The sequence below is a fragment of the Scardinius erythrophthalmus genome (genome assembly GCF_964197995.2).
Source record: "Scardinius erythrophthalmus genome assembly, chromosome: 12".
NCBI classification, from domain to species: Eukaryota; Metazoa; Chordata; class Actinopteri; order Cypriniformes; family Leuciscidae; genus Scardinius; species Scardinius erythrophthalmus.
The window spans coordinates 2,406,366-2,434,217 of NC_138232.1; the positions used below are offsets into that span (position 1 = coordinate 2,406,366).

The window sequence follows — 27,852 nt, forward strand, 5'->3', positions numbered from 1 at the left end:
TCTTCGCGCTCTGTTTCTCCACCTCCTCGGATGCTGATTGGTCCAGCAGTAGTTCCTTGGACATCATTGCTTTGACTCACTTTTGACTCAAATCTATTTATATTATTTACATCTATCATATTATATTATATTATATTATATTTAAAAAAAAATATGAACAAACTATTATACAATTTCTTTAATGTCATCGAAACAGTATTTTAAATCACCACATATGTAAAGGGCCATAATTAATATGGACTTGTCCTGGCAAACAGCGCCATCTCGTGAAAGTACAGCCATTGAATCATATTAATAAATCCATTACCTGCTCGGTGCTTCAGTCTTTATGGGTAATGGTAATAGAAGTACATTATCCAAACGGACGCGCGCGTCGCGTCACGTGACGGGGTTGCGCAGTGACGTCAATCTGACATGGAGCCAGTGCTGGTGGCGGACGTTTTGTTCAACCGGTTGAGATGGAGCAAAGTTTATTTTAACGACGGGAATATGACCTCAGATCCCGTTAAAACTGAGATCTAGAAACATTTCCCGTGATCATAAGACGGTAAGATGTAAGCGACACAGGTTTAGAGGATAATATGGAGGAAAAACAGCCGTGTTTTGATAACGCGCTAGCTTGTTTGACCGGTGACTGACTGACCGACCGTTAGACTGTGTGGCTGATGATGGTTTTGACAGCTGTTTGATTAGTGAACGTAATTAATAATGTGAAACGAATAAAAAGTGTCCATTATCGGTTTCAAAAAGATACATGCATGTAATTGACTTGTAAACATTCGTTTTTGTTGCTGCGACACCGTCAGTCAGAAACGCCACGTGACGTCACTTCTGTAATGCGCTCTTTAGTTTTGTGACAGTATCATCATCATAATAACACAGTATAAAAGTACCATCTGATACCATGGTACTGATATTTACGTACCACGATATTTGTATGCTACACAAAGCTAAGATTACTTCTAGGAATACAATGGAACTGTTATATAATTTCTGTGGTATATGCCAAAATACATTGATATTACCATGTGATATCGTGTCTGTAAGTTACCGTGGTAAAACCACAGTGCTTTTGTTAGTGTATGAGATGTATTTTTATACAAAACTGTTAAGGCAAGACACCACAGGGTATAATGGTAACGGATAGCACCACACTTAATTATTCACGCTACATTAAAACTATTGTTATATGTTACAAGGTTTCTGAAATGTTTAAATATGTATTTTATACTTTATCTAATTAAATGTGCACTAATAAGCATATATTTCCAGAATGGAAATCTGAGTATTGGATAAAGCCATTGTTCAAAATTCGTTTCATTTTGTTGATTATATTAGAGGTTTTTATCTCTGTTTTTATGACTCAATAACTCAGAAAATACAGTCAACACTAAGAAAAAAAAATACATTTTCACCTTGTTCTATGAATAAAATGTCATATAAACCAGTTGAATGATACAAACGCAAATGGACAATGTGTATTAAAATAAATACTGGAAGCAAAATACCCCAAAATCTCAAAATTGACCCGTGCATGGAAAATACATTGCAGTGTCTTACCTTAAAAGTAAAACCACAGTATGCGCTTTAAAATCTTCTTAACTTTTAATGTGGCTAACTAATCTCTGACAGCGTGCAGATGTGAGCTTTTAAAGGAGAACTCCGGTCAATTTTAACATTGAGCTCATTTTTTTGTACATTTGGAGTGCTGTCAATACAGAGAACAACGACAAAAATCGGTGTTGCCTACACCGTGTTATCCTCTTTTTAAAATTTGCACCCTGTTGACTTCAATGGGGCAAGTTTTAAACCTTTTTTTCGGTCGAAGTCCATAGTAATCGATTGTCGAGTTCACGTGTGTGATCATAGATACTAAACCAATGCGCGTTAACTCGACAATCGATTACTTTGGACTTCGACCGAAAACAGGATGTAAACACAGGTATGTGCGCTGGCTGAATAATCATCATTTTTATTCATATCTTTCACATCTACTGCAGTCAGATTCACCCGCGATCACTCAGAAGGAATCACTCACATTGGCTGTGCACTTGTAATGACACATCAAGGATGTTAAGAGGCTAAAAGCAGGTTTAAAACTTGCCCCATTGAAGTCAACAGGGTGCAAATTTTAAAAAGAGGATAACACGGTGTAGGCAACACCGATTTTTGTCGTTGTTCTCTGTATTGACAGCACTCCAAATGTACAAAAAAATGAGCTCAATGTTAAAATTGACCGGAGTTCTCGTTTAATGCGCTTGGAGGCATTAAAGATGGTTTAGACTGAGGAATATCAAACCTGTTATAATGAGTAATAGGAATGGACGACTTTTTATGTTCTTATTGGAGTTTGACAGCCTCAGTACCCATTAGCTTTCACTGTATCGGAAAGAGCTGAAAGAACATTTTCCTTTTGTTTTAAATAGATAGATCATACAGGTTTGGATTTGAAAACGATGTGTGGATGAGTAAATAATGTCAGGCCAGTGAAAATCAAGCCTTAATCTCGGGTTTATCAGGACTTTCTCTCAGTGGAGAGACTGATTCCCTGTAGTGACTGAGAAACATGGTCTGTCCTTGGAGTTGCATCATCTGTAATCTGCCAAGGATTACTGGAGACTTCTGGAGGCTTCGGTTGTGAGATTAGCTGTTACCGCAGGGAGGTGTTGAAGACACAACTACGACATACATCACACACCATTACTAAACGACACACAGCACTGATCAGGGGTCAGGTGTGTCTATACTGTGCATTTAGTGACAGATCAGCCAGAAAAAAATACATTTTAGAAAGAGAGTGGGTGTTTTGTTGAGATAGTCAACATGAAAGCATATCCGGTTTCGCTTAGATATGTGACACATTACAGAAGGAAAATGGCTTGCGAATGTTGTATTATGACCTTTTGCCACTATTTACTACCGTCTCAGTTGACACGTTTTAGTTATAATGAGACTTAACCAATTAATTAATCGATTTACAGTCAAACCAAAAATTATTCAGACTCAAGATATAATTTTTGATAATTTTTACTAGTGTGTGCAGGACACTATAGTTTATAGTTTATTAATGTAAGTGAGGAGAGCAAAATAAAGTAAACTGTGACATATTACACCCAATAAATCTTCATACCGTGGCTACCAGTAACATTTGGGACCAAATATTACTCAGACACTTTGACCTGATCATGTTTTGCTGAAGTGTGTTTTCTTTAATTGCTAATGCTCTTTTTACACACAGACTGAACAAAATGAAGCATTGCTTGAACTAAACTGGTATTATGTAATTGTGTAGTTAAATTTAACAGCTGACAGATATTCAACATAATTCATGTGTGAGACAGTCTAACAGAAGGACGGACAAAACCAGTTAAATATAAACTGAATTCTTGTCATATTTTATTAACATTTTCTAAACTATAGCGAATAAACTGTGATAATGTGAGAAATCTCGAAGGTGTTTGAATACATGTTGGTTTGACTGTATATGCTTATTTGTTTATTTCAGATTTGAGCCACAATAAGTGCTTTTAATGGCCGCGTCATGAAGTCTCAACTTCAGATAACAGGTGAGCTAAAGTGATAATCTGTATTTTGTAATTGCAAGACTTCACAATTGTAATTTGGGTTGCACACATTTTAATGTAGCGCTTTCATATTGTTTTAAGATGTCAGCCATCTGGATATTTGTTGTCAGATGAATACTTTGAATAGATCTGTGATTACATTTGTTGTCTTTGGTTAGTTCTGTCCGCTAAGCTGCGGGACAGTAAGAAGAATTGGTTTGGGCCGAGTCCTTACGTGGAGGTGTGTGTGGACGGCCAGTCCAAGAAGACGGAGAAGTGCACCAACACTCACAGTCCCAAATGGAAACAGTCTCTCACTGTGTAAGAGAGAAATATGTACTAAAACGAGTGACACTTGCGTTACAGAGCTGATCCAGAATCAGTGTTTATTATCATTATATTGTTTGGTTACACTTTACAATTCCGTTTGTTAACATTAGTTAAATACATTAGTTAACATGAACTAACAATGAAAAATAATGTTAAGTTCAACATTACACACAATATCACTTCAGCTAAAGTGAACTAACAATGAATAGTTATATTTTTTATTAACTTACATAAACAAAGAGTACTAAATACTGCAACAAATGCATTGCTCATTGTTAGTTAATATTAGTTAATGCATAAACTAACGTTAACTAATGGGACCTTGTTGTAAAGTGTTGCCTATTGTTCTGATCTCTCTCTCCAGACTAAAAGTGAATGTTGTTATTCACGTAACTACATTATTAAAGTGTAATGACTATTGCAGACAGTGTTATTCTAGTATTTTTGATATACCATTATAGTATTTATTCATAATTTTATAAGTTATTAATAAGTTTTACCAATTTTTTTATATACTTAGTCATTGTTATTTTTTTGTGTTTTTTAACAAATTCTATTTAGCTTTTGATTTATTAGATTGATTTTAAATATCTAAAAATAGATATTTTTATTTTAGTAATTTTAGTAACTTTTTTCAGTTAGTTGGCAAGTGTTTTTCATCTAATATTTATACATTTATATCTTGACTGCTCACTCAGTGCACTTGAGATATTATAGATCATATAATACATGATTTATTGATACATAAGTGTAGTGATTTTTTTCTTATATATGCTCATTATTTTATTTGAAATAAAATGCATAGAAATATGGCCAGATTATTGAATGTTAGCAGTTGAATTATGGAATATAAAAGTTTTAAGTCGGCTTTATTTCAGTAATTTTTAATAGTTTTAGTTAACATTAACATCACTGCTCTGTTGATCATATTCCCTGCAGGATCGTCAGCCCTTTCAGCAAGTTAATCTTCCGTGTTTGGAGTCACCAGACACTTAAAGCCGACATTTTGCTGGGCTTGGCCACTCTTGAGGTCAGCGAGACCTTAAAAGCCAACAATATGAAGAGTGAGTTTCCATGTTCTTCACTTTGTGAATCTCGTTATTCAGAGTCAGGCCTGTTTAGTCTGAGTGTGTGTGTCTCTGTGTGCGTGTGTGTCTGTGTGTGTGTTCACTCAAGAGTCTGATAAAGAGAGAGGCAGGTGAACTGACTCATAGTATCAAACAAAGTGTTTTTTCAGAGACTTTGGTCATGTGGGCAATGCATCATGTGACCGCTCACCGCTGATGTGAATTATAGAACTGAAGATTGAGTTGAGGGTGTTGATTATCCTGGTTACCATTTTCTTTTCCTGTGACCTGAAGTGATGCTGTGAGCTTGTTAAGTGAAGCCAATCTACCTTTCCAGGTCATCTGTGAACATGACTTACCTGGTTTTAAGCTTTAAAAGCTTTTTTTTTATCTGCTTGATATTGCATTTTTGGTAAAACATGCTACCAAGCCGTAATGATGTTGGTTTATTTTATAAATAATTTCAATCAATTCATGACTTGGTCTGAACGAGTCATTTGTGAAACAAGATTATTTAAAAAAAAAAATCCGGTTACACTTTATTTTAATGTGTCGTTGTTATAGTGTAATTATATATTTAAGTATTGAGTAATATTAAGCAACTACACGTACTTACTAAAAGTTTGGGTAGCATTAGGATTTGGTTGAGGGGTTACTTGCATGTAATTATGCATAATTGACTGTTTTTACTATGGTAAGTACATGCAACGTGACAAGGACACTGTAAAATAAAGTGTTTAAAAGCCATGGTTAAAAAGTGTTGGCATCAGGGTACTGCTTTTATGCGCTGTTAATATACATTTTTCAGTTATGTAAGCAGTGTCATGTTGAAGATCATGTGTGTGTGTCTCAGTTTGTGAGGTTGTGCAGACGTTGCAGTTGAGTTCAGACAGAGTGCGATCGGAGGTGGTTGGAGAGATCTCGGTGTGTCTGGATGGACTGCAGATGGACCCCGAGACTTTTGCTTCAGAGGAACAAAAGCACAGTGAGACTTTCTTTTTCTCTGATGTTTTTCAGCAACGGTTGAGAGATTTAGATTCTTTGTAGAGCTGCACGATTAAGCGGTAAAAGATGGCGATCTCGATTTAAACACCGACGCGACCTCATTCCTAAATGGCAACGATTCGGTTGTTTCTAATAAACCTTTGACAAAATCACACCGGAACATTCAGATCTAATAATAATAATTCATTACAGTTATATAGCGCTTTTCTCGGCACTCAGATCTGCGTTGGTGCTGCCACTGATCCAAAGAGCAGTTTTTCATGAATAGGTACAGTTATTTCTATGTTACAAATATTCATATTATCATAGAAGTAATGGGATAAGTTTATAGTTCGGATATAAACACTGATGTCTACTGAAGCGATCAAAATTGAATAAATCACCTTTTGAAAGTAACATGGCACTTCAAATAAGGTGGTGAGTGGTGACTGTTTAAAATATATTTGTCATTTAATCAAGAGATTCGTATAAAAAAAAAATGCTGATTCTTTTTTTTCTTTATGACTGAGTCATTGGATAATTTATTCAAAATTATTAAAAAAAAAGAATTCATTCAGATTAAATAAACATTTTAAATAGACTGCAGCAATTAACATTTTGTCAGAACATATCTGTTTGAAACGTACACAAAAAAGTGGCTCAGTTTATTTATCCAGAGTCGTGCATCTCTAATTCTTTGCTGTTAAAAATGTAGATTTGTGTAATGTTGCTGTTTCTCTGCAATCACAGATTCGGCTGTAAATGGAGAATCCATACAGAACGGGGATGTAGCAGGGAGGTAAAATAAAGATTACTCGACTCTACTGTGCAGTTTATGAAGGAATATTACCACATTATGTGCAGAAAGAGTGTGTATCTTTCTTTGCTTTTGTTTGAATTCTTGATTAAATTAGTTCTCGAGGGAAATATCTTGATTGCTTATTCAGTGCACTTGGCATTTTATAGATCATCATAATACAGGATTTATTAATACATAACAGTAGTGTAAAATATAGGGCTGCACGATATGAGGAAAAGCTGCGATGTGCGATAACATTGTTTAATATTGCGATGACGATTTAACTTGCGATAAAGCGATTAGTGCTTTCGGTTCTTCGCTTAGTGCATAGGTTCTTTGCGAACCTAAACATTAAATAGCCTATTCCCACTGAATAAAGAAATCAAATAGATAATTTTTGACATGCTTTGATTGAACAAATTACACATAAATGAGGCATTATAACTATAAAAAATTAACGTTCAATTTCCCCTGCTCCTTTCAAAATATTTTCTTGTAAACTCAACAAAAACATCTATCTTTGAATAAAACAAATGTGGGGAAAATAAGGTTTATACTCAAATAAATAAATAGAAATAAAAATGGCCATTTAAAATAACTGTAATGGCTCATATTTATTCAGCGATCGGCGGGAAAAGGTCATCTGTACGGAATATCGCTGTGTACGGAACATGGTTAGTCTACGTTACCTGTGTTTGTAACGCGTCATCTCTCCTAAATCCTAAATAATTCCATATAGCTGAAGTGCTGCTCTTTTTCATCACAAGGTCTTCGTCAGCCACCACATTTTCCTCACTCTTCTCTCCTTCCTCCGCCATCGTATTTGCTAACGGCACAGTGTCGCAACTAAATTGACACCTCACAAATCAATCTGAGCGTAGCTGACACTTCCTGGGGCTTCACATGCCAACCATGTCTTCAGGGCTAAACGTGATGGGTCAAACGTTTATTACATGCACTTGGCGCACGTAATAAACTGCTTTCCCTTATTCATCGTGTCAGGCTGTCTATTGCGATGTGTTCATCGTGCGATTTCATATCGCGATGACGATGAAAATTCGATGTATCGTTCAGCCCTAGTAAAATATTTTCCTTCTTTAGTTTATATACTCATTTATATAAACTCATTATTTTGGTTTAAATAATATGCATTAAAATATGGCCAGATTATTGAATGTTAGCAGTTGATTTGTGGAATATACATTTAAAAATAAAAAATGTAATGTACTTTTAGCCAATTTCCTTTATATTATGAATGACACCTATTGATGTTAAACAGATATTGTATAAGTTGAAAATCAAGGTTTAATTTGTTAACATTAGTTAACATGAACTAACTATGACCTAAAGCATCTTAGCTAATGTTAATATCAACATTTAATAATACATTTTTAAGATCTGCTAACATTAGCTAATGCACAGTGAACTAATATGAATATGAACATGTTATTAAGTAACAAACAAAGGATAATAAATGCCGTCATGATTAGTTCATGTTAGTTAATGCATTTAAACTAAAGTTAACAAATGAGACCGTTTTTGCTTTGCTATTTATTTTACGCTAATTGAATTTTGATCGTTGTCTCTGTTTGTTGTTGGTCTAGTCGAGATTCTTCCCCATCCAGTGACATCACTGATGAAGCGCCACTGCCCAATGGTCATGCAGTGGGAAGCGCTGAGTCTTCCTCTCCATCCGCAGGGGCTCTGAGACCACCGCGTCCATCTCGACCTCAGCGACCGCCCCCTGCCTCGACACACAAACACACTTCCTCCACAGGTAGAGAACCTCATCAATAGGGGTGTGACAATATAGTGTCACATGTGTGATGCTATTTTAAAGGTTCCTAATTTTGTTTTGGAGTCTCCTACAATATATTAACATGCACCCAAGGTAAAAAAAAACATCAATTTTCTCATAATATACATCGCAGCATCAGCTTTTTTATCACAGTGTCTGAAATGGTTGGATAAAGGATCCAGTCTCTCTAAACCCCATCTTTCCGTGAGCGGACTCTGCTCTGATTGGTCAGATGGCCCAGTTATGATTGGTTGATTGCTTACAGCGCGGGTCAGCGTAGAAATTGTTCACGGGCATTGTTCAATGAAGACAACATTTGTTTCAAACCTTACCTAGGTTTGTAACAAGAAGTGACACTGGAATTATTATCGACTTGTTTCATTCCATTCAGAATTAAAAAAAATGTTGGGGTTGGCAGACAGAAACTCCATTTATCTGCACTTTGATCTTTAAGGGTGCTTTCACATCTGTAGTTCGGTTCATTTGGTCCGGACCAAGGGCGAAAAATTATACTTTGTAGCATTTTTCAGGCGTTTTGGTTCCTTTTCACACCACACTGGTCCAGATCAATTTATGAGTTGATAAAACGAACCAAAATGCAGTCACGTGACAACATCCACATCACTCGTTGGCCAGATGTGTCTTGAACGCATTTCCATAATTGCATTTCGATTGGTTAGAATTAACGTGCGGGAAAATTCCAACAGAATTCCCGGAAGTAAACAAAGAGATGGAAAATCCGGCAGACAACACACCACTGTTTACTACGGACAGACGAATGCGTGGGCTGAATGTATCCCTGGTCATATTTTATTATATAGTATGTCAACACCACTTTAGACAGACAATAATATTTGAGAAAGAAGCGAGGATGTGGTTCGAAAATAACGTTAATAATTTCTATCAACTCCGAGCTGCCATGCTTAAAGTGCAAACTGTCAACAAACATTTCTCCTCATCCCATAATGCACAGCGCAGCTGACTACAGCAACTGGTTTAGTCCAGAAATGCGCAGTTGGTTCTGTTCGAGGTCGGATCACGTTCTCACCACAAACGAACCGCTCCAGAGTTCGTTTCAAGGCGTACCAAGACCTCCTCACGCTTGTTTGGTCCGCTTTTGGTGCGATTGCCGCATTCACACTTTCAATGGGGAAAACGAACTCTAGTGCGATTCAACCAAACTAAATGAGGCAGGTGTGAAAGCACCCTAAAACTTTGCAGACCTGTTACATTCACAAACAGCTGTATTACACACTACATGAAAGGTCCTATCTGAAAAATACCTATAAATACCTATTGTTTTTTTTTACTTACCTATAATTTTTTTTATACCTATTGTTTTTTTTTAGCATCCTCTGCTGGCTCTACTCCCACACACGGCAGCAGAGCTCCCAGCCCGGAGGCGTCTCCACGAGTGTGTGTGAACGGAGAAACGGAGAGTCAGGGGTCAAGCTCAGGTTCAGGGTCAAATCAGGCCCCCAGTGCCAGTCCAACACCACCCGTAGCTTCGCTAATCAATAGCACCCCTCTTCCTCCTGGGTATGTGATATCAAAAACCTTTCCACTTTTTTAGTTTAGATTTTCTAATTGACTTGCTATGTTAAGCTCACAGTGACAGAAATGTTCTCATATGATGCCACTAATAAGAGCTTATGCTCCTGTTGCATGTCAGAATGAATAAATGAATGTAAATAAAGACACTTTATAATAATAGTAAGCCTGTATGGATTTAGTCTGATATGTTTAATGGAATTTCTTTTTGTATGGTGTAGCTGGGAGCAGAGAATCGATCAGAACGGCCGCGTTTACTATGTGGATCATATTGAGAAAAGAACCACATGGGAAAGACCAGAACCGCTACCACCGGGGTAACCATTGATGCAGAGATGCTTTTATGTAAAGCAGAAAATGTCAGGAAAAGCTCACTGATTTTAGTCATTATGCCCCTTTACTTAGTGAAGTTTGACAAGCTCCCAAACCTTCAAGAGCATCTGAAAACGGCATTTAAGCTGGCTGTAGATTCATATATTTTAAGCGTCCTTCGGTATAGTTTTTGGTAACACTTTACAGCAAGGTTCATTAGTTAACATTAGTTAATGTATTAACTAACATGAGCTAACAAAGAGCAATACATTTATTACTACAGGAGAAACTCGAAAAATCATCTATTCATTTATTTCAGTAATTCAACTTAAAAAGGTGAAACTAATATGTTATATAGACTCATTACATGCAAAGTGAGATATTTCAAGCCTTTGTTTGTTATAATTTTGATAATTATGGCTTACAGCTTATGAAAACCCCAAATTCAAAATCTCAGACATTTTTTAAATGTTCATAAGCTGTAAGCCATAATCATCAAAAATTATAACAAATAAAGTCTTGAAATATCTCACTTTGCATGTAATGAGTCTATATAACATATTAGTTTCACCTTTTAAGTTGAATTACTGAAATAAATGAACTTTTGCACGATATTCAAATTTTTCGAGTTTCATATGTATAATATTTTTACAGTTAATAAAAATACAGCTGTTCATTGTTTGTTCATGCTAGTTCACAGTGCATTAACCAATGTTAACAAATACAACCTTTGATTTTAATAATGTATTAGTTAATATTAATTTCAATATTTACTTATTACTATTCTTAGTTCATGTTAACTAAGGTAGTTAACTAATGGACTTTATTGTAAAGTGTTAAGGCCCGTTCACACCAAGCACGATAACTATAAAGATAAAGACAAAGATAACTATATATGCGTCCACACCAACGAACGATAACGGTCTTTTTATTCTAAGCACGCGCGCGCGCCCCATTTTAAATGCGCGAGACCTTTAAATTAGAATGGATTCTGATTGACTGTCAGTGTTTTATCGTTTGACAGCTGAAAAAAAATCGTTCTGAAAGTGATCCCAACGATATCGTTCCTCACATCTTTATCGTTATAGTTGTGGTGTGAACTCTGTTATTCTTTAATATGGAGAACGATTTTTAGAATTATATCTTTATCGTTATCTTTATAGTTATCGTCCTTGGTGTGAACGGGCCTTTACTGACTTTTTTTAATAAAATGCCATTTTTTTATGCTTTTTTATTTTCTGACCTGTGAAACCTTTTTAGCTGCATTTTATGTATGAAAGATTAATGCTACTACCACTACTTCTAGTACTACTAATAATAATACTTATTATTTGTTTTTATTGGTATCAGAAATCATCCAAGGTCAAATGTGTAAATGTCCTTAATGAGCAGTTGTTTAGAGAATTGTGTGTGTTTGTGTGGTAGTTGGGAGCGTCGCTTGGACCCGATGGGCCGTGTGTACTATGTGGATCATATAATCAGAACCACCACATGGCAAAGACCCACACTAGAGTCGGTCCGAAACTACGAGGAGTGGCAGAACCAGCGCAGTCAGCTGCAGGGAGCCATGCACCGCTTCAACCAGAGATTCATCTATGGGGTGAGTAAACATGTCAAAGATAATGTACTTCAACTTTTTTCAAGCAATTTTAAATTAAAAGAAGCTGCCAGGATTTCCTCTATGACCCGAGCTAAGGGTTTTTCATCTGTCCTTATTCCTCCTGTCTGCTTATCTCTTCAGCAGCAGGAACAGCTTGTGCCTGCAGCTAATAAAGAGTTTGACCCTCTGGGTCCTCTGCCGGCGGGATGGGGTGAGTCATTTTTATACTGCGGAAAGAGGAAATCACATTTTCCTCTCATAATAGAGTGCCTCACACTGTCTTTTCTTGAGCGCATCATCCTTGACTTTCTACTTGTGTGTTGTTTGGCTCACAGAGAAACGGACAGACAGTAATAGGAGGATGTATTTTGTTCATCATCCTACAAGATCCACGCAATGGGAGGATCCTCGCACACAAGGGTGGGACAAAATCACAACCACAGCCACTGTTATTTTAGTATTTATTTTAAATTTTTTATTAGAGCCGCACGATTAGTTGTCAAAAGATTGCAATCTCGATTCAAACACCCACGTGATATTATTTTTTAAATGTCAGCGATTCGCCTCTGTCTATTAAACCTTTGACAAAATCATACCAGAGCATGTTTAGGTATGAAACGGCCTCACAAAAAGTCTTTTCTACCACACAGTATAAAAGTTTATATTTCAGATATAAACACAGATATAAATAGAACAGATAAACATATATAAATAGAGCAAATCACCTTTTGAAAGTAACACGGCGCTTCAAAAAACGATTGTATCGATTACATAGTTACACCAGTAGGTGGCGGCAAGTGACGGTTAAAAATGTATTTGTCATTGAATCATTCACTCAAACCTATTTACAAAAATGTTATTTAATTACATTAAATAGACTGCAGCAATTAATATTGTGTAAGAACCTCTAGTAATTTACATGTTATTTTATTTAGTTGTCTGTTCAGAATCGTGGGAGAATCAAGATCTGTATTTGAAACAAAAACATTGTGATTCTCAATTCAGCCACAATCGTGAAGCTATATTTTTTTAATTCATATTTCGGTTTAGCTGTTATTTTTATGTTTTTTTGTTTTTGATATGTGCTTTTGTCATTTTTATATCACTATTTTGTTTTAATTAATTTTTATTTCAGTTTTAGTTTTTATTTAGTTTAGTTATTTTAGTTAGTTTTTATCAGTTAGTAATTTTAATTCCTCATCTTAAAACTATTTCAGTTAGTTGTCAAGGCAACATTTCTAATTTTCATTCAGTTTAAGTTTTTCCACTTACATTTTTTTTTAAATAGTTTTGGTTAATGACAATAACCCTGAACACAGCTAAATTGCCTCCCTTCTATATGATTTTATTATTTGATGTAAAACAGAATAAGCAAGGAGCATTACTGCTTGAATTAAATGTTTTTGTTTGTCAGGTTGTTGAATGAGAAGCCTTTGCCGGAGGGTTGGGAGATGAGGTTTACGGTGGACGGGATTCCCTATTTCGTCGATCACAACAGGAAAACGACGACATATATCGACCCTCGTACAGGAAAATCCTCCCTGTAAGCCCTTTTAATAGCTTAATATATGAAGAGAAGGTCTTTTGTGACCTCCTCTGTCCCTGTGTGTGCAGATGTTCATAATGAAAGCATAGACAGTGTTCCTGTCTTAGGATACAAATATATTCACTTTGAAATTGAAATGTTACATAAGTCAAATGTGGTTTAATGCGATTAAAGGTTAAATGATGTTTCATATTGTTTTTTAACGATATCATCTGGTTTTGGTGTAGTTTTACAGTCTGTTTCTGTCTTTGTGAACCTGCAGTGAGAACGGCCCTCAGATCACATACGTACGAGACTTTAAAGCCAAAGTGCACTATTTCCGCTTCTGGTGTCAGGTAAGACCGAGTGACTTCAGTTACAAGTCGCTTTGACACTAAATCTTCAGAAAATGATCTGGATTTTGTTAAAAACCTGCTACTGTTCTTTCATTAGGGTTATAAATGTTTCATTCAAATTTTGTATTACTTCGGTTTAATCAGCAAAACACACTATAATGATTGAACACAACAGGATAAATGTTGTCATTTTAATTATTAGTAATTCAATAGCAGACAATGCAAGAAACTTGTTGCAGTAATGTCAGTGAAGATTGTTTAAAAATGCGATTTGTTTTTAAATAATGTAATATATATAATTAATTTTCATATATAGGGCAATATTTGCACATGTGATTGATTGATTTAAATGATCCTTTTATCCATAGCAACTAGCAATGCCTCAGCACATTAAGATCCACGTCAGTCGCAAAACACTGTTCGAGGACTCATTTCAACAGGTGAATTACATATTTTATATTTGACAAGTCAATTCTGGTTTACGTGTGTCACCATGTGGCATGTAGAAAGAAGTTAAATATTTGTAATTTGATCTGTTTAGATTATGAGTTGCCATCCGCAAGATCTGAGACGGAGATTGTGGATTATTTTCCCAGGGGAGGAGGGTCTTGATTATGGAGGCGTGGCGAGGTATATTGCATAAATTACAGGAAGTGATGACTTGAGTTGATGTATGTGCACACGCACAGTAATGTTGTGTTTCTGTCATAGGGAATGGTTCTTCCTGCTCTCCCACGAGGTCTTGAACCCCATGTACTGTCTGTTCGAATATGCCGGCAAAGACAACTACTGCCTGCAGATTAACCCCGCGTCCTCCATCAACCCTGACCACCTCAAGTACTTCAAGTTCATTGGCCGGTTCATTGCAATGGTATGACGCTTGAGTCATGTTGTGCTTGTACTGGACAGACTGACGGATCATAGTTTGGAATTCAATTAAAATTTCTGAACATTATTTGTGCGTTCTCTCTCTCTCTCTCATAGGCTCTCTTTCATGGAAAGTTCATAGACACCGGCTTCTCTTTGCCCTTTTATAAGCGCATCCTGAATAAACCTCTGGCTCTGAAAGACCTGGAGTCCATCGACCCGGAGTTTTACAACTCGCTCATCTGGATCAAGTGAGTGAGGATGAGTTGAATGAGTTACAGAGTTACGATAAGAAACATGAGTAAGGGCTTGGGGGTTAAAACTGTGAAAATAAGGGATAGGAGTTATAAGAAAATTAACAATCCCTGTGACTGCTCTTAATTACGAAACAGAATAATGTGATAATGTATTTTTGTATGTAATTTGACAATGGTTGGAGATAATGATGTTTTTTCTATAGGGATAATAATATAGAGGAATGTTGCTTGGAGATGTTTTTCTCGGTGGATAAGGAGATTCTGGGAGAGGTCACCACTCATGAACTCAAACCTGATGGAGGAAACATTCAGGTGACCGAGGAAAATAAAGAGGAGTATATCAGGTAGGAAATCTCATTCATAGTCAGGGGTGCAAACAGCGCGCTTTTCGGCGCCTCCCGCTTTTTTCACGTCAGTTTGGGTGACTTGTGTGAATCGTGCAGATCCGAAGAGTTTTTTTTTAGGAGGAGGGGGGGGGGGGGGGGGTTGAGAGAGTCTGATTATAATTTAACCAACAGTAATTCTGGATTGCGTCCACCAACAGGTAAATAGGAAATAAGCGAATCAGAACCAGAACACTGCGCGCCAAACCAGCAGTATGTGCGCAAGCGTGAACCACTAGTGTTTCTGTCTCACTCTGGATCTGCCACTGCATCACATTTCTCTCTGCGTGGCGTGGAGTGTCCGTTTTTATGTCGGCTCTCATGTTAACTGGTTAGAGCTTGTGTTAGAGCACAATGCCTGCGTGACACACACACTTCTCGAGCCGCGCCGAAACCGCGTGCTAGAAATAGAACCGCAACCGACGCCTATTTTTCACGCGACACGCAAGAGTGTTGGAAGTTTTCAGACAAAATAGAAGGCGCAAATACATATTAATAAATTACATTTTGATGCTTGAAAGTCTCTCGGTTTTGACAAATGCATATATAATTGTAATTTAAAAAATAGACCTAATTATCGATTTTCAAATATTGCCAATCGTCAATAGGCCTACAGAACGAAATCTTCTGTAGCCTATTTTGCCGTCAATACTGCCGACTTTGTCTTTGCTGTATCAGGCTATATATAGGCTATTATGTTTAACATCCAAATGTAGATGGTCTGTCGGCGCACAGAGCCATGCAGTCGCAGACAGCACGTGAAGTTCGTGAACACCGAATTCCCTTTTCTTTCTTATCTATTTGTGTTTGAACAGACATGTGCACGAAAAAATAAGCCAGTGTCCGTCTCAACAAGTTTCCCTGTAAACGCAGTCAAAATAAAACAGACGCGTTGTCATTACCGGTATTAGATACGTGCATTCGTCTTAAAGGGACAGCACCCAATATACCTGCAGCTGTTTGTGTCACCAAAGTTAATCAAAGTTTAGTCAAAAGATAAACTGTATTAATACTTAATACAGTTAATTTACCTGAAAAACATAAAGCACTGCTTTATTTCTCGTGTATTTGTGTTTTATTTTATTTATATTTGTATTTTGTTTATTAGTTTCTATGCAGATGCACTAGGCCCAGTGCTCGAAGTGGGGCGGTACTCACCGGTACGCAGTACCGGCACTTCTGCATTTTACTCCAAAGCGTACCTGCACGTTTTCTTGCGTACCGCTACTTCTCGCATGTAGCCGGTACTCTACCACTGACAGAAAAAGCGTCAGTGTCACGCCCATTTCACATATACTCCGTTTGCAATGCGTATGCGGAGCTTATTTTTTTTCCGCACCCATATTAACAGGTTAGACTAGAACTTTCGCACTGCACGCGGATGCGGTCCGGCAATGCGTTCCAGGAGCGGTGCATATACAGCAGTCCAACGATTGTTTCCACACGAGTCTATTTTCGCTGTGCTGCACGCGCTGAATTAAAGTGACAGCGTGTGGTTCATGGTCAAAATTAACACAGAATATGACATTATATATAATTTGTATTATTTAAAATTACTTTTAACATTTAAAAACAGACGTTTTCAAATTCCAAAGCTTGCAGAAGGTTCCTAATGGCAATACTGACTTAGGCTACAGCTTTCCTGGTAGCCTTGAGTGAATTAACTTGTCTAAGAAAATGATTCATAAAACGTATATATATATCTGTTGAGCCTATGTTTACTTTCGTCATTGACACAGACGAAAATGAAAAGACTAAGTTCAGCTTTAGGAGGGGAAGAAATAGGCCAGGATAAGAAGACTGAGAGAAAATAAATATAAAGATGAGGAGAGAGCAGGTAGCCTATTGATAAATAATCTAATGACAAGGTTTTAAAGATAGCCTATTTCTTATAATTTTTTGGCCTTCAAAAGTCCTAAATTGCACATATGTAGATCAGAGAAATCCAAATTTTCTCGGGGGAGCATGCCCCCGAACACCCCTAACTACGGGGGTCTTGAGTCTGGTTGTCCAGGGCACAGGAAATTGTTAATCCGGCCCTGGGTGAAGGCGGTGAGAGTAAGGCAAGAGAGTTCCGGCACCTTTTTCCCCCCACTTCAAGCACTGACTAGGCCTACCCTACACAATTACCCCAATCATCCTAGAATTATTAATTCTTTACAAAAAGAGCTATTCAAATCATCAGGTGAAATTGTTTTCAGGAAGTAGCAGTAAAGCAAGAAGAAGAAGTGCAAGATAGATTTTCTAAATTTCATTTGACTCTATGTGCCTATAGGGGTGGGTTGGGGATGGTGGCAATGTAGTATCTGGATATTTGCCGCGGGACGAGGGCTTCGATTACCTCTCTCTTTTTTGACCATACATGTGTTTGCACCCCTGCATAGTGCACAGATGAATTATGTAAATGTATTGTATAAATTATAATTTGTTATATCGTTGTGTTAGGCGGAAACCTCGTATCTAAAAAATTCTACTTTTTAGAAAATGGAAAAGACTTGATTTTTTTTAAATAATTAAACTGCATTGTCAACGTTGATACCGTGGCTTTATATATGGTCAGACATTTGCATGAGTCCTTATATTATTAACATTTTACCAGCAAATTTCTGAGAATTTTAGGACGTGTTTTGTTTTGTCAATCCGCATCTGAGTTAGTAAGTGCATTGTGTTACATTTTCATCAACTTACGGGTTATAATGTTTACTGTAGCTATGTGGCCACTCAATATTTTCTGTCATTTGTCCAAAATCTGATGTTATTAAAGATGAAGTGCTACACACAAGCTATTTAAGGCAGTATTGGCAATGACTCAATGACTGTCTTCTCCGCTCCTCAAATACATAAAACAGTAGACTTATATATATATATATATATATATATATATATATATATATATTAGTGTTTCTTGAGTAAAAAATGCTGTACTTATTCAAAGTACCAGTTCTTTATTCACCCTTGCACTGCAAACAAACTCCAAACTGCGTGCATAGTAATGATTTTGGATATACGACCCAATAGTGACTATATATATATATTGTTAGCCACTAGGACTGTAAAAATATCTAATGAAAATTCAAAGTATTGATATGGTATTGATTAATTTTCTCTCTTCTTCTGCATATTTAGAAAATTATTTTCAAATAAGTAACTAATTTGCACCAAAGTAATCAAAATAATTCCAAATTTCAGATTGCATTGCATCATTTTGTTAAGAATCTTTGCTCAGAGCAAATAGTGACACCCCTATTAGCGCTAATATCAGTCACTTCAATATTAATTAATAATGATGAAATCAACTGTGTGGCAGGTTGGTTGCTGAGTGGAGGTTGTCCAGAGGGGTTGAGGAACAAACTCAGGCGTTCCTCGAGGGCTTTAATGAGGTCTTGCCACAGCAGTACCTGCAATACTTTGATGCCAAGGAACTGGAGGTACAAACTACAACTCATAATGTTCAAAGGCTTTTTTTGTGAATCATGGATAACCGATAGGCACATTTAATCATTTAGCAGACGCTTTTATCCAAAGCGACATAGAAATGAAGAGAGCAATAGAAGCAATTAAACTAACAATAACAACAATATGCAAGTGCTGTGACCCTTCCCAGTTTAGTCTAATGCAGTATATGTATTTTTAAATAAATAGAAAGAAAAGAGAGTGTTTGTATTAATGGATCAAGTCTTGCCAAAAAAAGATGCATCTTCAGCCATTTCTTGAAAATGGCACAGGATGATAGATCAGGAATTTATGTTTTTTTTAACTGGAAGTTAAAACTTTGAAACAACGTTTAAAACCCTTGACTACATGTTGGGTGAGCAGGCAGTCTTTAGCTGTTGTTTGGGACGTTATGGTGCATTATAGTTTAATACAAATGTGATTTGACCATATGCATCTCTGACCTCCAAATGACCCAAGAAAGATGCATTCGACTGTTTTTAGTGCTGACACTCGTGTTATTATCAGGTCTAAATAAGGCCACAGTTTGTCTACATGTCTTCTGTATATTCTGATCCTGTAATTGTGGTGTAGGTGATGCTGTGTGGGATGCAGGAGATCGATCTGGGTGACTGGCAGAGGAACACCATCTACAGACACTACGCTCGCAGCAGCAAACAGATCGTCTGGTTCTGGCAGGTTAGATCTCACAATATAACACTAATCAAATCAAACCCACATGATCATAAATGTGGAGATGCTGCCATATTGGTGTCGGTGTTCCATCGCCTGTTGTCTGTCTGTGTTTAGTTTGTGAAGGAGATCGACAATGAGAAGCGTATGCGACTCCTGCAGTTTGTAACCGGCACATGCCGACTACCTGTCGGGGGATTCGCTGATCTAATGGGTAAGGGTCAAAGTTTGACAGTGTCATGCCAAACCATAGATGATATGTGACCCTGGATCACAAAACCAGTCACAAATCGCACGGGTATATCTGTGGCAATAGCCAACAATACATTGTATGGGTCAAAATTATTGATTTTTCTTTTATGCCAAAAATCATGAGGATATTAAGTAAAAATCATGTTCCATGAAGATATTTAGTAAATTTCCTACAGTAAATATATAAAACATGTATTTTTGTGAGTGAATGCAGCACAATCGCCAACATAAATGGAAAACTTTAAAGGAGATTTCTCTTAATTTCGAATTTTTTGCAACAATTTTCATTAGTTGTATATCAGCCAAATATTGTCCTTTCCTAACAAACCACACATCAATGGAAAGCTTATTTATTCAGCTTTCATGTGATGTATACATCTCAATTTCAAAAAATTTACCCATGTGACCGGTTTTATGGTCCAGGGTCACATATATTAAAATATTAATAGTTTAATATTAATTACATTTATATTATATACTAAGTAATAAAGTACTAAATTATTGTACTAAATCTAAAAACATAAAAATACATGTTCATTACAAACATTATAGACACATACCATGGTTTTAATTTGCGTACAATTTTCTGAAAACTCAAAGAAAGATCATGTTTAATTGCTAAAAAATGAGAATGAGGGTGAGTAAATGATGATGAAATGTGTTTTTTTTTTTATTTATTTTTTAATCTTTTGTATAATCTGAATTTGAATATATAGTGTAATATAAGAAGATTTCAGATGCAAACACCATGTCCGTCTCACATTTTTTCTGTCAAATTAGATTATTTATTTATTTTATCAGGCTTTTATGTTTAGGTTCAGTAATTAACTTTAATGGCAATGAAAAGGTTATTAGGCAGTTATTGAAATACCTTGTTTTCAAAAATGTCACTGGTCAATTCATTGGTATTTAACAAAATTGATTGTCCATGTGAAAACCTCAGAGTCCGTCTGGTTTCGCTTGTCGTGGCGAATAGAGCTGTTCTTTCTGTCAGGGTTACAGCAGCACACGAAACACTGTTGTGTTCACATGCTACTCGCGAAATCCTGTCATTGCCACTGTAACTATAGGGGCTTTCACACCGGGTAGTTCTAGGAACTCAGTTCTGGGAACTAGCCACCAGGGTGTTTCCCGGAGAACTAATGGTTCCCTCAGGAACATTTTCCTGGTTGCATTCGCACCGCCAGTAGGAACTGTGAAGTGACGTAAGCCGTGCTTGTTGTTGTGACTTTCATTTCTCCGTGTTCATTAGTTTATACATTAGTTTATACATGTTATGTATAGAAATTCGATTCCCAGGGAAAGCAAGAACTGACAAAAATGTACCTTGAAATGCAATGTAAGTCGCTTTGGATAAAAGCGTCTGCCAAATGCATAAATGTAAATATAAACGTAAATATGAAAAATTATTTGTGTTTGCTGTATTGTTGATGTCCAGTGTTGCTGAGCACAAATATATAATCATGTTTGGCTTAGTCCCCTCAAAGTGGCGTTGTATTTTCTCCTCAGCGTAAAGGTTGAGAGGTCCATCTATCACTGTTTTTTCCATGTTCATAGAGTTAGTTTGTGGAGTAAAAATATGACTTTCTTTTTTTTTTAAATGGCGGGTGCTGGTGTTTCGAGTACGTTTCGAGCCAATCAGCGTTCTTCACTAACGTCACTGGTAGTTCCTATAGCGCTGGTTTAGACCCGACTCTGAAGTAGGAGCTAAATTAGTTCCTCCAAAAGGAGTTCCTAGAACTAAAATCGTTCATAGTTCCTGTGGTGAGAACACGCCAAAATCCGGGAACTTCCACCAATAGTTCTAGGAACTATGAAAAGGTTCAAGGTCTTAGAATGGTCTTACACCGTGTCCTAACCTGATGCGATGCGATAAGATTCCAGCGACAAATAATTTGTCTGTCCACACTAGACGCGACTGCGAGATGCGTCAAAATCAATCAAAACCCACAGCCAATCAGAACAGCGTGTGGGCGGAGTCAGCCAATCAGAACAGCGTGTGGGCGGAGTCAGCCAATCAGAACAGTGTGTGGGCGGAGTCTTGCGGCACCAGAGAGTAATCTTGACGGCACTCGCAAAAAAATGGATATGTAGCTACATAATCAAATTCATAATTCAAAGAATACACTTGTTTGTTCACAGTTTGAACGTTCTTGTTTCCATTTGTTTAATTTCAAGATCTGAGGTGAATTTTCTATTGTTGCTTTTACAGCTACAAAGCTGGAGCACTAAATCATATTCAAAGTCACATTACACGCTTTTAACATTAAATAAAGCACACGATGTCGCAGAAAAATAGAAACCGTTTCTAAAATAGAATCGTTGCGTGTCGCGGCTGGTTAGGACAAACACTCTGATTAACATGGAAAATAACCTTTTATCGCATGTGTAGTGAGGACACGGTGTTAGAAAGGTTGACCACGTTTCCTTTTGCCAGTGAAACTACAACAGATTCATCCATGTCATTATAATCCTCCATCTTGTTTAAAAATCTCTTTAAACGGGATAAAAAACGTACAGCTCGACAACTGAAAGCTGGTTCATACGCACTGTGTCATTCATCTTGAGATCATGTGATTTGATTCGCGTCTTCTGATTGGTTCTGTTAATTTAGAGGCTTTTGGTGGCAAAGGGAAGTGGCAAATTGCTTGAGGTCCAGTAAATGAACCCTCCTCACCAGCCGAGGTCCGGACATTATATACCTAAAAATATGAATTGATGGGTTACCAGACTAAAGAAACGAGTGTAGATAACATTTTTTTTGAACAAAATATAATGGATAAACAATATGTCTTTTCATAAGCATCCATAAGTAATCCTTCACAAAACTGATCTAATTTTAATGCTGTTCTGTTATGTCCTTTACGTTGATTTGGTACAAAATATCTGAATTCAACCAGTAACAATGTCTAACAAAAATATGATAAAGGAAACTGTGCAAAATGCCTTCATCTCTAAATGTGCACTAAACATACATTAATTTCAACATTAACAACTTAAAAGGAAAACTAAAGTGCGTTTTCAGCAATATCATTCAGAAACACATGCAAAAAATAGTGCCACCTGGAAAAATTAAAAAGTGCAAGAAACCCTTTATCTCTTATTTTGTAGGCTACAGTCCATAAAAATGTAAATAACCTCTTATGAAATTTAAATAAAATTGTTTAAAATTCACTGTATTATCAGTGAACACTCATATGCTCGATGTTGGGCGGCGAATGAGTGAGAGAGGACGACCCGTGTAGATCGCTCATACTGGGCTTTGAGCTCATTTATTTTCTGTGCCCTTACCTCGGACTGCTGAGGATAAGTTTCTTCTAATAAGTGTCTATGTTTAGCTTCGTACTGACATTTAATGTTTCCATTTTTATAAAACCGCGACAGACTCGGAGCAAATGAGACACACGGGCCTTGTAACAGTTACAGCTCGATGCAGGAAGAATAAATGCGTATTTTTCCATCAATTATCTCAGAAAACTTGGTTTTCAGCGTCAACTTTACTAATTTTTGAAAATGCCATTGTTTTTCACTCACTGAAAGTTTTATCTCTCTGCATTTTTCACTCGCTGAAAGTTTCATCTGTCTGCGCGCTCTCTGCTCTCTTCATTGCGCATTAATGCGCAATGACTGCGCATCTGGTCTGAAAAATAGTCTGAACGTAGCAACAGTGAGCATAGTAACTGTAGTAGCAAACCGTTGCGCTGTTGGACCCAAACGTCTCTACTGAGCTGACTTTGATGTGCCTGATATAAATGTGTTTTTATTAGAAAATAGCGGCATTTATTTATTTCATTATTTCAAAAGGCTTCGCGGTCCGTATGGACGCATTTTGCGGTCCGGATTCGGACCGGAGTCCGCCAGTTGGTGACCCCTGCTGTAGGGGGTTTGTGATGGAAATGCCTTAACATGTTGGTTTAAATGCAATTCCAGTCCTTTCTATTGCACTTTAAAGAATATGATTATTGATCAGAATGAATGTTTTATTCCTGCAGGGAGCAATGGGCCGCAGAAGTTCTGTATTGAGAAAGTGGGAAAAGAAAACTGGCTGCCGAGGAGCCACACATGGTAAGATCAGAAATCAAATTTCATTATCATAATGTACAGTATGCACAGGCCTGTTCTCACTAATTAGTTTTGTGCAATAAAGCAGCAGATACAATCTGTATTGCATCAATGCACATAAATGACCAGTGTGCAATTCATTCATTTCACAATCAAGATTAAATCATTTAATATCCTCAAGCTAAAAATACAGCATTCTTGTAGGTAATAATACAGTCAAACCAAACTTTATTCAGACACCTTCAACATTTCTCACATTATCGCTGTTTATTCACTATAGTTTAGAAAATGGTGATAAAATATGAGCAGAACTCAGTTGATATTTGACTGGTTTTGTCCGTCCTTCTGTTAGACTGTCTCACACATGAATTATGTTGAATATCTGTCAGCTGTTAAATTTAACTACACAATTAGATAATACCAGTTTAGCTCAACCAATCACCAAGCAATGCTTCATTTTGTTCAGTCTGTGTGTAAAAAGAGCATTAGCAATTAAAGAAAAAATACTTCAGCAAAACATGATCAGCTCAAAGTGTCTTCTTCTTTATGGAAAACGTAAATATGATTCCGTCACGCCGGTCTTGATCTCACTACATTGGCTGCCGGTCAAATATAGAATTGATTTTAAAATTCTATTGTTTGTTTTTAAATCTATTCATAATGAGGCACCACAGTACTTGTCAGATCTGCTACATCCCTACCCTCAGTCATGGTCACTTAGATCTGCTAATTCTGGACTATTGCAAGTTCCCAGGACAAGACTAAAGGTGATCGTGCCTTTTCTGTCATCGGCCCTAAACTATGAAATAGTCTCCCGGTTCATATCAGAACTGCCCCAACTTTATCTACTTTTAAGTCTACTCTTAAGACTCATTTATTTTCTTTGGCGTTTAATATATCTTGACTTGCTGTTTTATGACTTTACTTTCGTGTGTTACACCTATTTTATAGCTTGTGTTTTATTCTTAAATTATTATCATTACATTATTTTACTATTTCTTTTTTTTTGTGTGTGTGTGTGTGTGTGTGTGTGTGTGTACAGTACTTTGGCCAACTTCGGTTGTTTTTAAATTGTGCTTTATAAATAAACATTGTATTGTATTGTATTGTCTGAATAATATTTGGTCCCAAATGTGTATAAATGTTACTGGTAGTCGCTGTATGAAGACTTTTTGAGTATAATATGTCACAGTTTACTTGATTTTGCTCTCCTCACTTACATAAATGAACTAGTGTTCTGCACACACTAGTAAAAACACATAAAAAAATTATATTTCAATTTTGAATAATTTTTGATGCGACTGTAAATGACCAGTGTGCAATTCATTCACTTCACAACCACGATTAAATCATTTACTATCTTCAAGCTAAAAATATAGCATTCTTATAATATATAAAACACAAGTTTTACAGTGTTTATATTATTGTCCCCCCCCCCCCCCCCAGCTTTAACCGTCTGGATCTGCCGCCCTATAAGAGCTACGAGCAGTTGAAGGAGAAGCTGCTGTTCGCCATCGAGGAGACTGAAGGCTTCGGTCAAGAGTGATGCATGCGCACGACATCGCCTTTTAAACACCTTACCATGACGACACACATCAGCTTTCTCCATCATATCAAGAGCTGCCGCCGCCGCTGCTACTTTAAAACCAGGAATGAGTGATAAACAGTGTTTTGTTGAAAGGAAATCTGCTTCCATTTCCCATTTTCTGATTTATGCTGCCTTACTCAATGATCATTGGCCAGACATCGGCTCACTCTATGCACACTGTGATCCTCCACCGAATAACGACTGCCGCTCATCTCTACTCCAGCAATGCACATGCAACAGACTCTGATGTTTATCTTTTCCTCTGCGACTTGAAGTGTGAGTTTGCATGGTGTGTGTCTGAGTGAGTCTCTTCTGTTGCGTGTGCATGCGAGGAGGAGTTCGTGCAAGTTACACTTTCATTACTTTTTTATTGCCAGTGCACAATTGCACCTGAATCCTTTTTTAGACGTGGTAAACACCAGTTAAAAAGAAAGGTTTGCACTTTATTAGTGAAATAATTAGTTATATTTCATCTCAGAATCTTAGAAATTAGAAATATTGCATGAAGAAAAAGTGAGGCGTGCAATTTTTTAGTTTTTACACCTCAATATTGACTTGTAATGCAGGAAAATCTCATTCTTATTGCTGTAACAGTTGCTGTAAAGTATGGAAGCTTGTTTCCGCCACAGAATAAAACATTTTTAAAAGATAATTGCGACTTTTTATCTCACAATTGCGAGTTTACATCTTGCAATTCTGACTTTATTTCTCAGAATTGCGAGATATAAAGTCAGAATTGCGAGATATAGTCACAATTGCGTGAAATAGTCAGAATTGCGTGAAATAGTCAGAATTGCGTGAAATAAAGTCAGAATTGCGAGATATATAAAGTCAGAATTGCGAGATATAAAGTCAGAATTGCGAGATATAGTCATAATTGCGTGAAATAAAGTCAGAATTGCGTGAAATAAAGTCAGAATTGCGTGATATAAAGTCAGAATTGCGTGAAATACAGTCGAAATTGCGTCTTATAAAGTCAGAATTCTGACTTTATTTCACGCAATTCTTACTTTATATCTCGCAATTCTGACTTTATTTCACGCAATTATGACTTTATAACACTTAATTGCGAGTTTATATCATTTTTTTCTCAGAATTGTGAGATATAAAGTCCAATTCTAAGGCAAAAAAATATATATATTTTTTTTTACCTCAGAATAGTTTATATCACAATTCTGACTTTATAACACACAATTGCAACTTTATATCATGCAATTCTGACTTTATATCTCCCAATTGCGTATTATAAAGTCAGACTTGCGTGACAAAGTCGCAATTGCGAGAAAAAATTCAGAATTCTGACTTTATTTCACGCAATTGCGACTATTTCACGCAATTGTGACTATATCACGCAATTCTGACTTTATATCTCGCAATTCTGACTTTATATCACGCAATTCTGACTTTATATCTCGCAATTCTGACTTTATATCTCCCAATTGCGTATTATAAAGTCAGAATTGCGAGAAAATTTTTCAGAATTCTGACTTTATTTCACGCAATTGCGACTGTATTTCACGCAATTCTGACTTTATATCTCGCAATTCTGACTTTATTTCACGCAATTCTGACTTTATATCTCGCAATTCTGACTTTATTTCACGCAATTCTGAGAAATAAAGTCTGAATTGTGAGATGTAAACTCGCAATTGTGAGATAAAAAGTCGAAATTATCTTTTAAAATGTTTTATTTTGTGGCGGAAACAAGCTTCCGTAATAAAGGATAGGCTTTATGTTTTTTTTTTATGCAAAATATAATTTTGAAGTGAGCTGTGACCTGGAAACGCCTTCATTGAGAGTATGTATATGCATGTGTGGTTGGGTTCACATACAGCAATAGTCCCATCAAACCATCTAATAATTTCATCTTCATGCGCCACTATTAAATATTCACTTTCCTACCAATCATGAGTTCACTATCCACACGACTAATGTCATAATGTTAGCTGATTTTAGTGAGGTCAAATTCACAGCTAGTCTTTTATATCTTAAAAAAAAAAAAAAAAATGACGTTGTTCACCAAAATCACTAATTTCGTGCAAAAATGTGCTTTATTTTGGAGAAGAATAAAGTGTGTTTGTGTCGTAGAGACGTTATGCCGAAGATTTAGTCCCTGACCTCATGGATATTCTGTGCGTTTCAAAGACTTTTCTTCTTATTCATATGCAAAACACAAAACCAGGACTGTAAATACTAATGTACAAAGAATAACTTATGATCATAACAGATTTAGAGGGACGATTTGAACAAGCAAAGCAGTTTTTTTGTGTTCACTTTAGCACAGATTCATCTTTTCTTTTCCAGAACATGATTTTGATTTATTTACACAGTTGTTCTCCTCAGTAAATCATCAGAAACACTCTTCTATACAGGGCACTTTATACCAGATCGTTTGGGTTATAATTAACTGACAAATAAAGGTCAAGGTTCATG

The 27,852-nt window shown here is 36.5% G+C and overlaps 1 protein-coding gene across 4 annotated transcripts; it reads left to right on the top strand.

Moving 5' to 3' along the window:
- The first annotated feature begins 321 nt into the window (after positions 1-321).
- Positions 322-27,409, top strand: itcha (itchy E3 ubiquitin protein ligase a). 4 transcript variants are annotated; one of them, XR_014031223.1, is made up of 25 exons: positions 322-547; positions 3,506-3,566; positions 3,743-3,884; positions 4,833-4,957; positions 5,814-5,945; positions 6,695-6,743; positions 8,348-8,520; positions 9,891-10,080; positions 10,314-10,409; positions 11,830-12,004; positions 12,149-12,215; positions 12,340-12,424; positions 13,419-13,547; positions 13,813-13,885; positions 14,254-14,325; positions 14,427-14,515; positions 14,597-14,756; positions 14,870-15,003; positions 15,213-15,353; positions 18,700-18,820; positions 19,419-19,523; positions 19,635-19,731; positions 23,762-23,834; positions 25,278-26,012; positions 27,128-27,409. XR_014031223.1 is itself a non-coding variant. In XM_081380883.1 (24 exons), the coding sequence occupies exons 2-24, from the start codon at positions 3,542-3,544 to the stop codon at positions 25,375-25,377; spliced, it is 2,553 nt and encodes an 850-aa protein (XP_081237009.1). In that variant the 5' UTR covers positions 322-547; positions 3,506-3,541; the 3' UTR covers positions 25,378-27,409. The 4 variants fall into 4 exon arrangements, 2 of the variants coding, with proteins under 2 accessions (XP_081237009.1, XP_081237008.1); XR_014031224.1 differs by having other exon boundaries at positions 381-547; positions 12,146-12,215; XM_081380883.1 differs by having other exon boundaries at positions 25,278-27,409.
- Positions 27,410-27,852: the final 443 nt, after the last annotated feature.

What these genes read in the sequence shown, in the direction of transcription:
- itcha (XM_081380882.1), top strand. Translation starts at nt 3,542, where the DNA reads ATGAAGTCTCAACTTCAGATAACAG. An exon ending in AACGGGGATGTAGCAGGGAG is followed by an intron (nt 6,744 to 8,347) that starts GTAAAATAAAGA and finishes TTGTTGGTCTAG; the next exon opens with TCGAGATTCTTCCCCATCCA. An exon ending in GGGATTCGCTGATCTAATGG is followed by an intron (nt 19,732 to 23,761) that starts GTAAGGGTCAAA and finishes TTATTCCTGCAG; the next exon opens with GGAGCAATGGGCCGCAGAAG.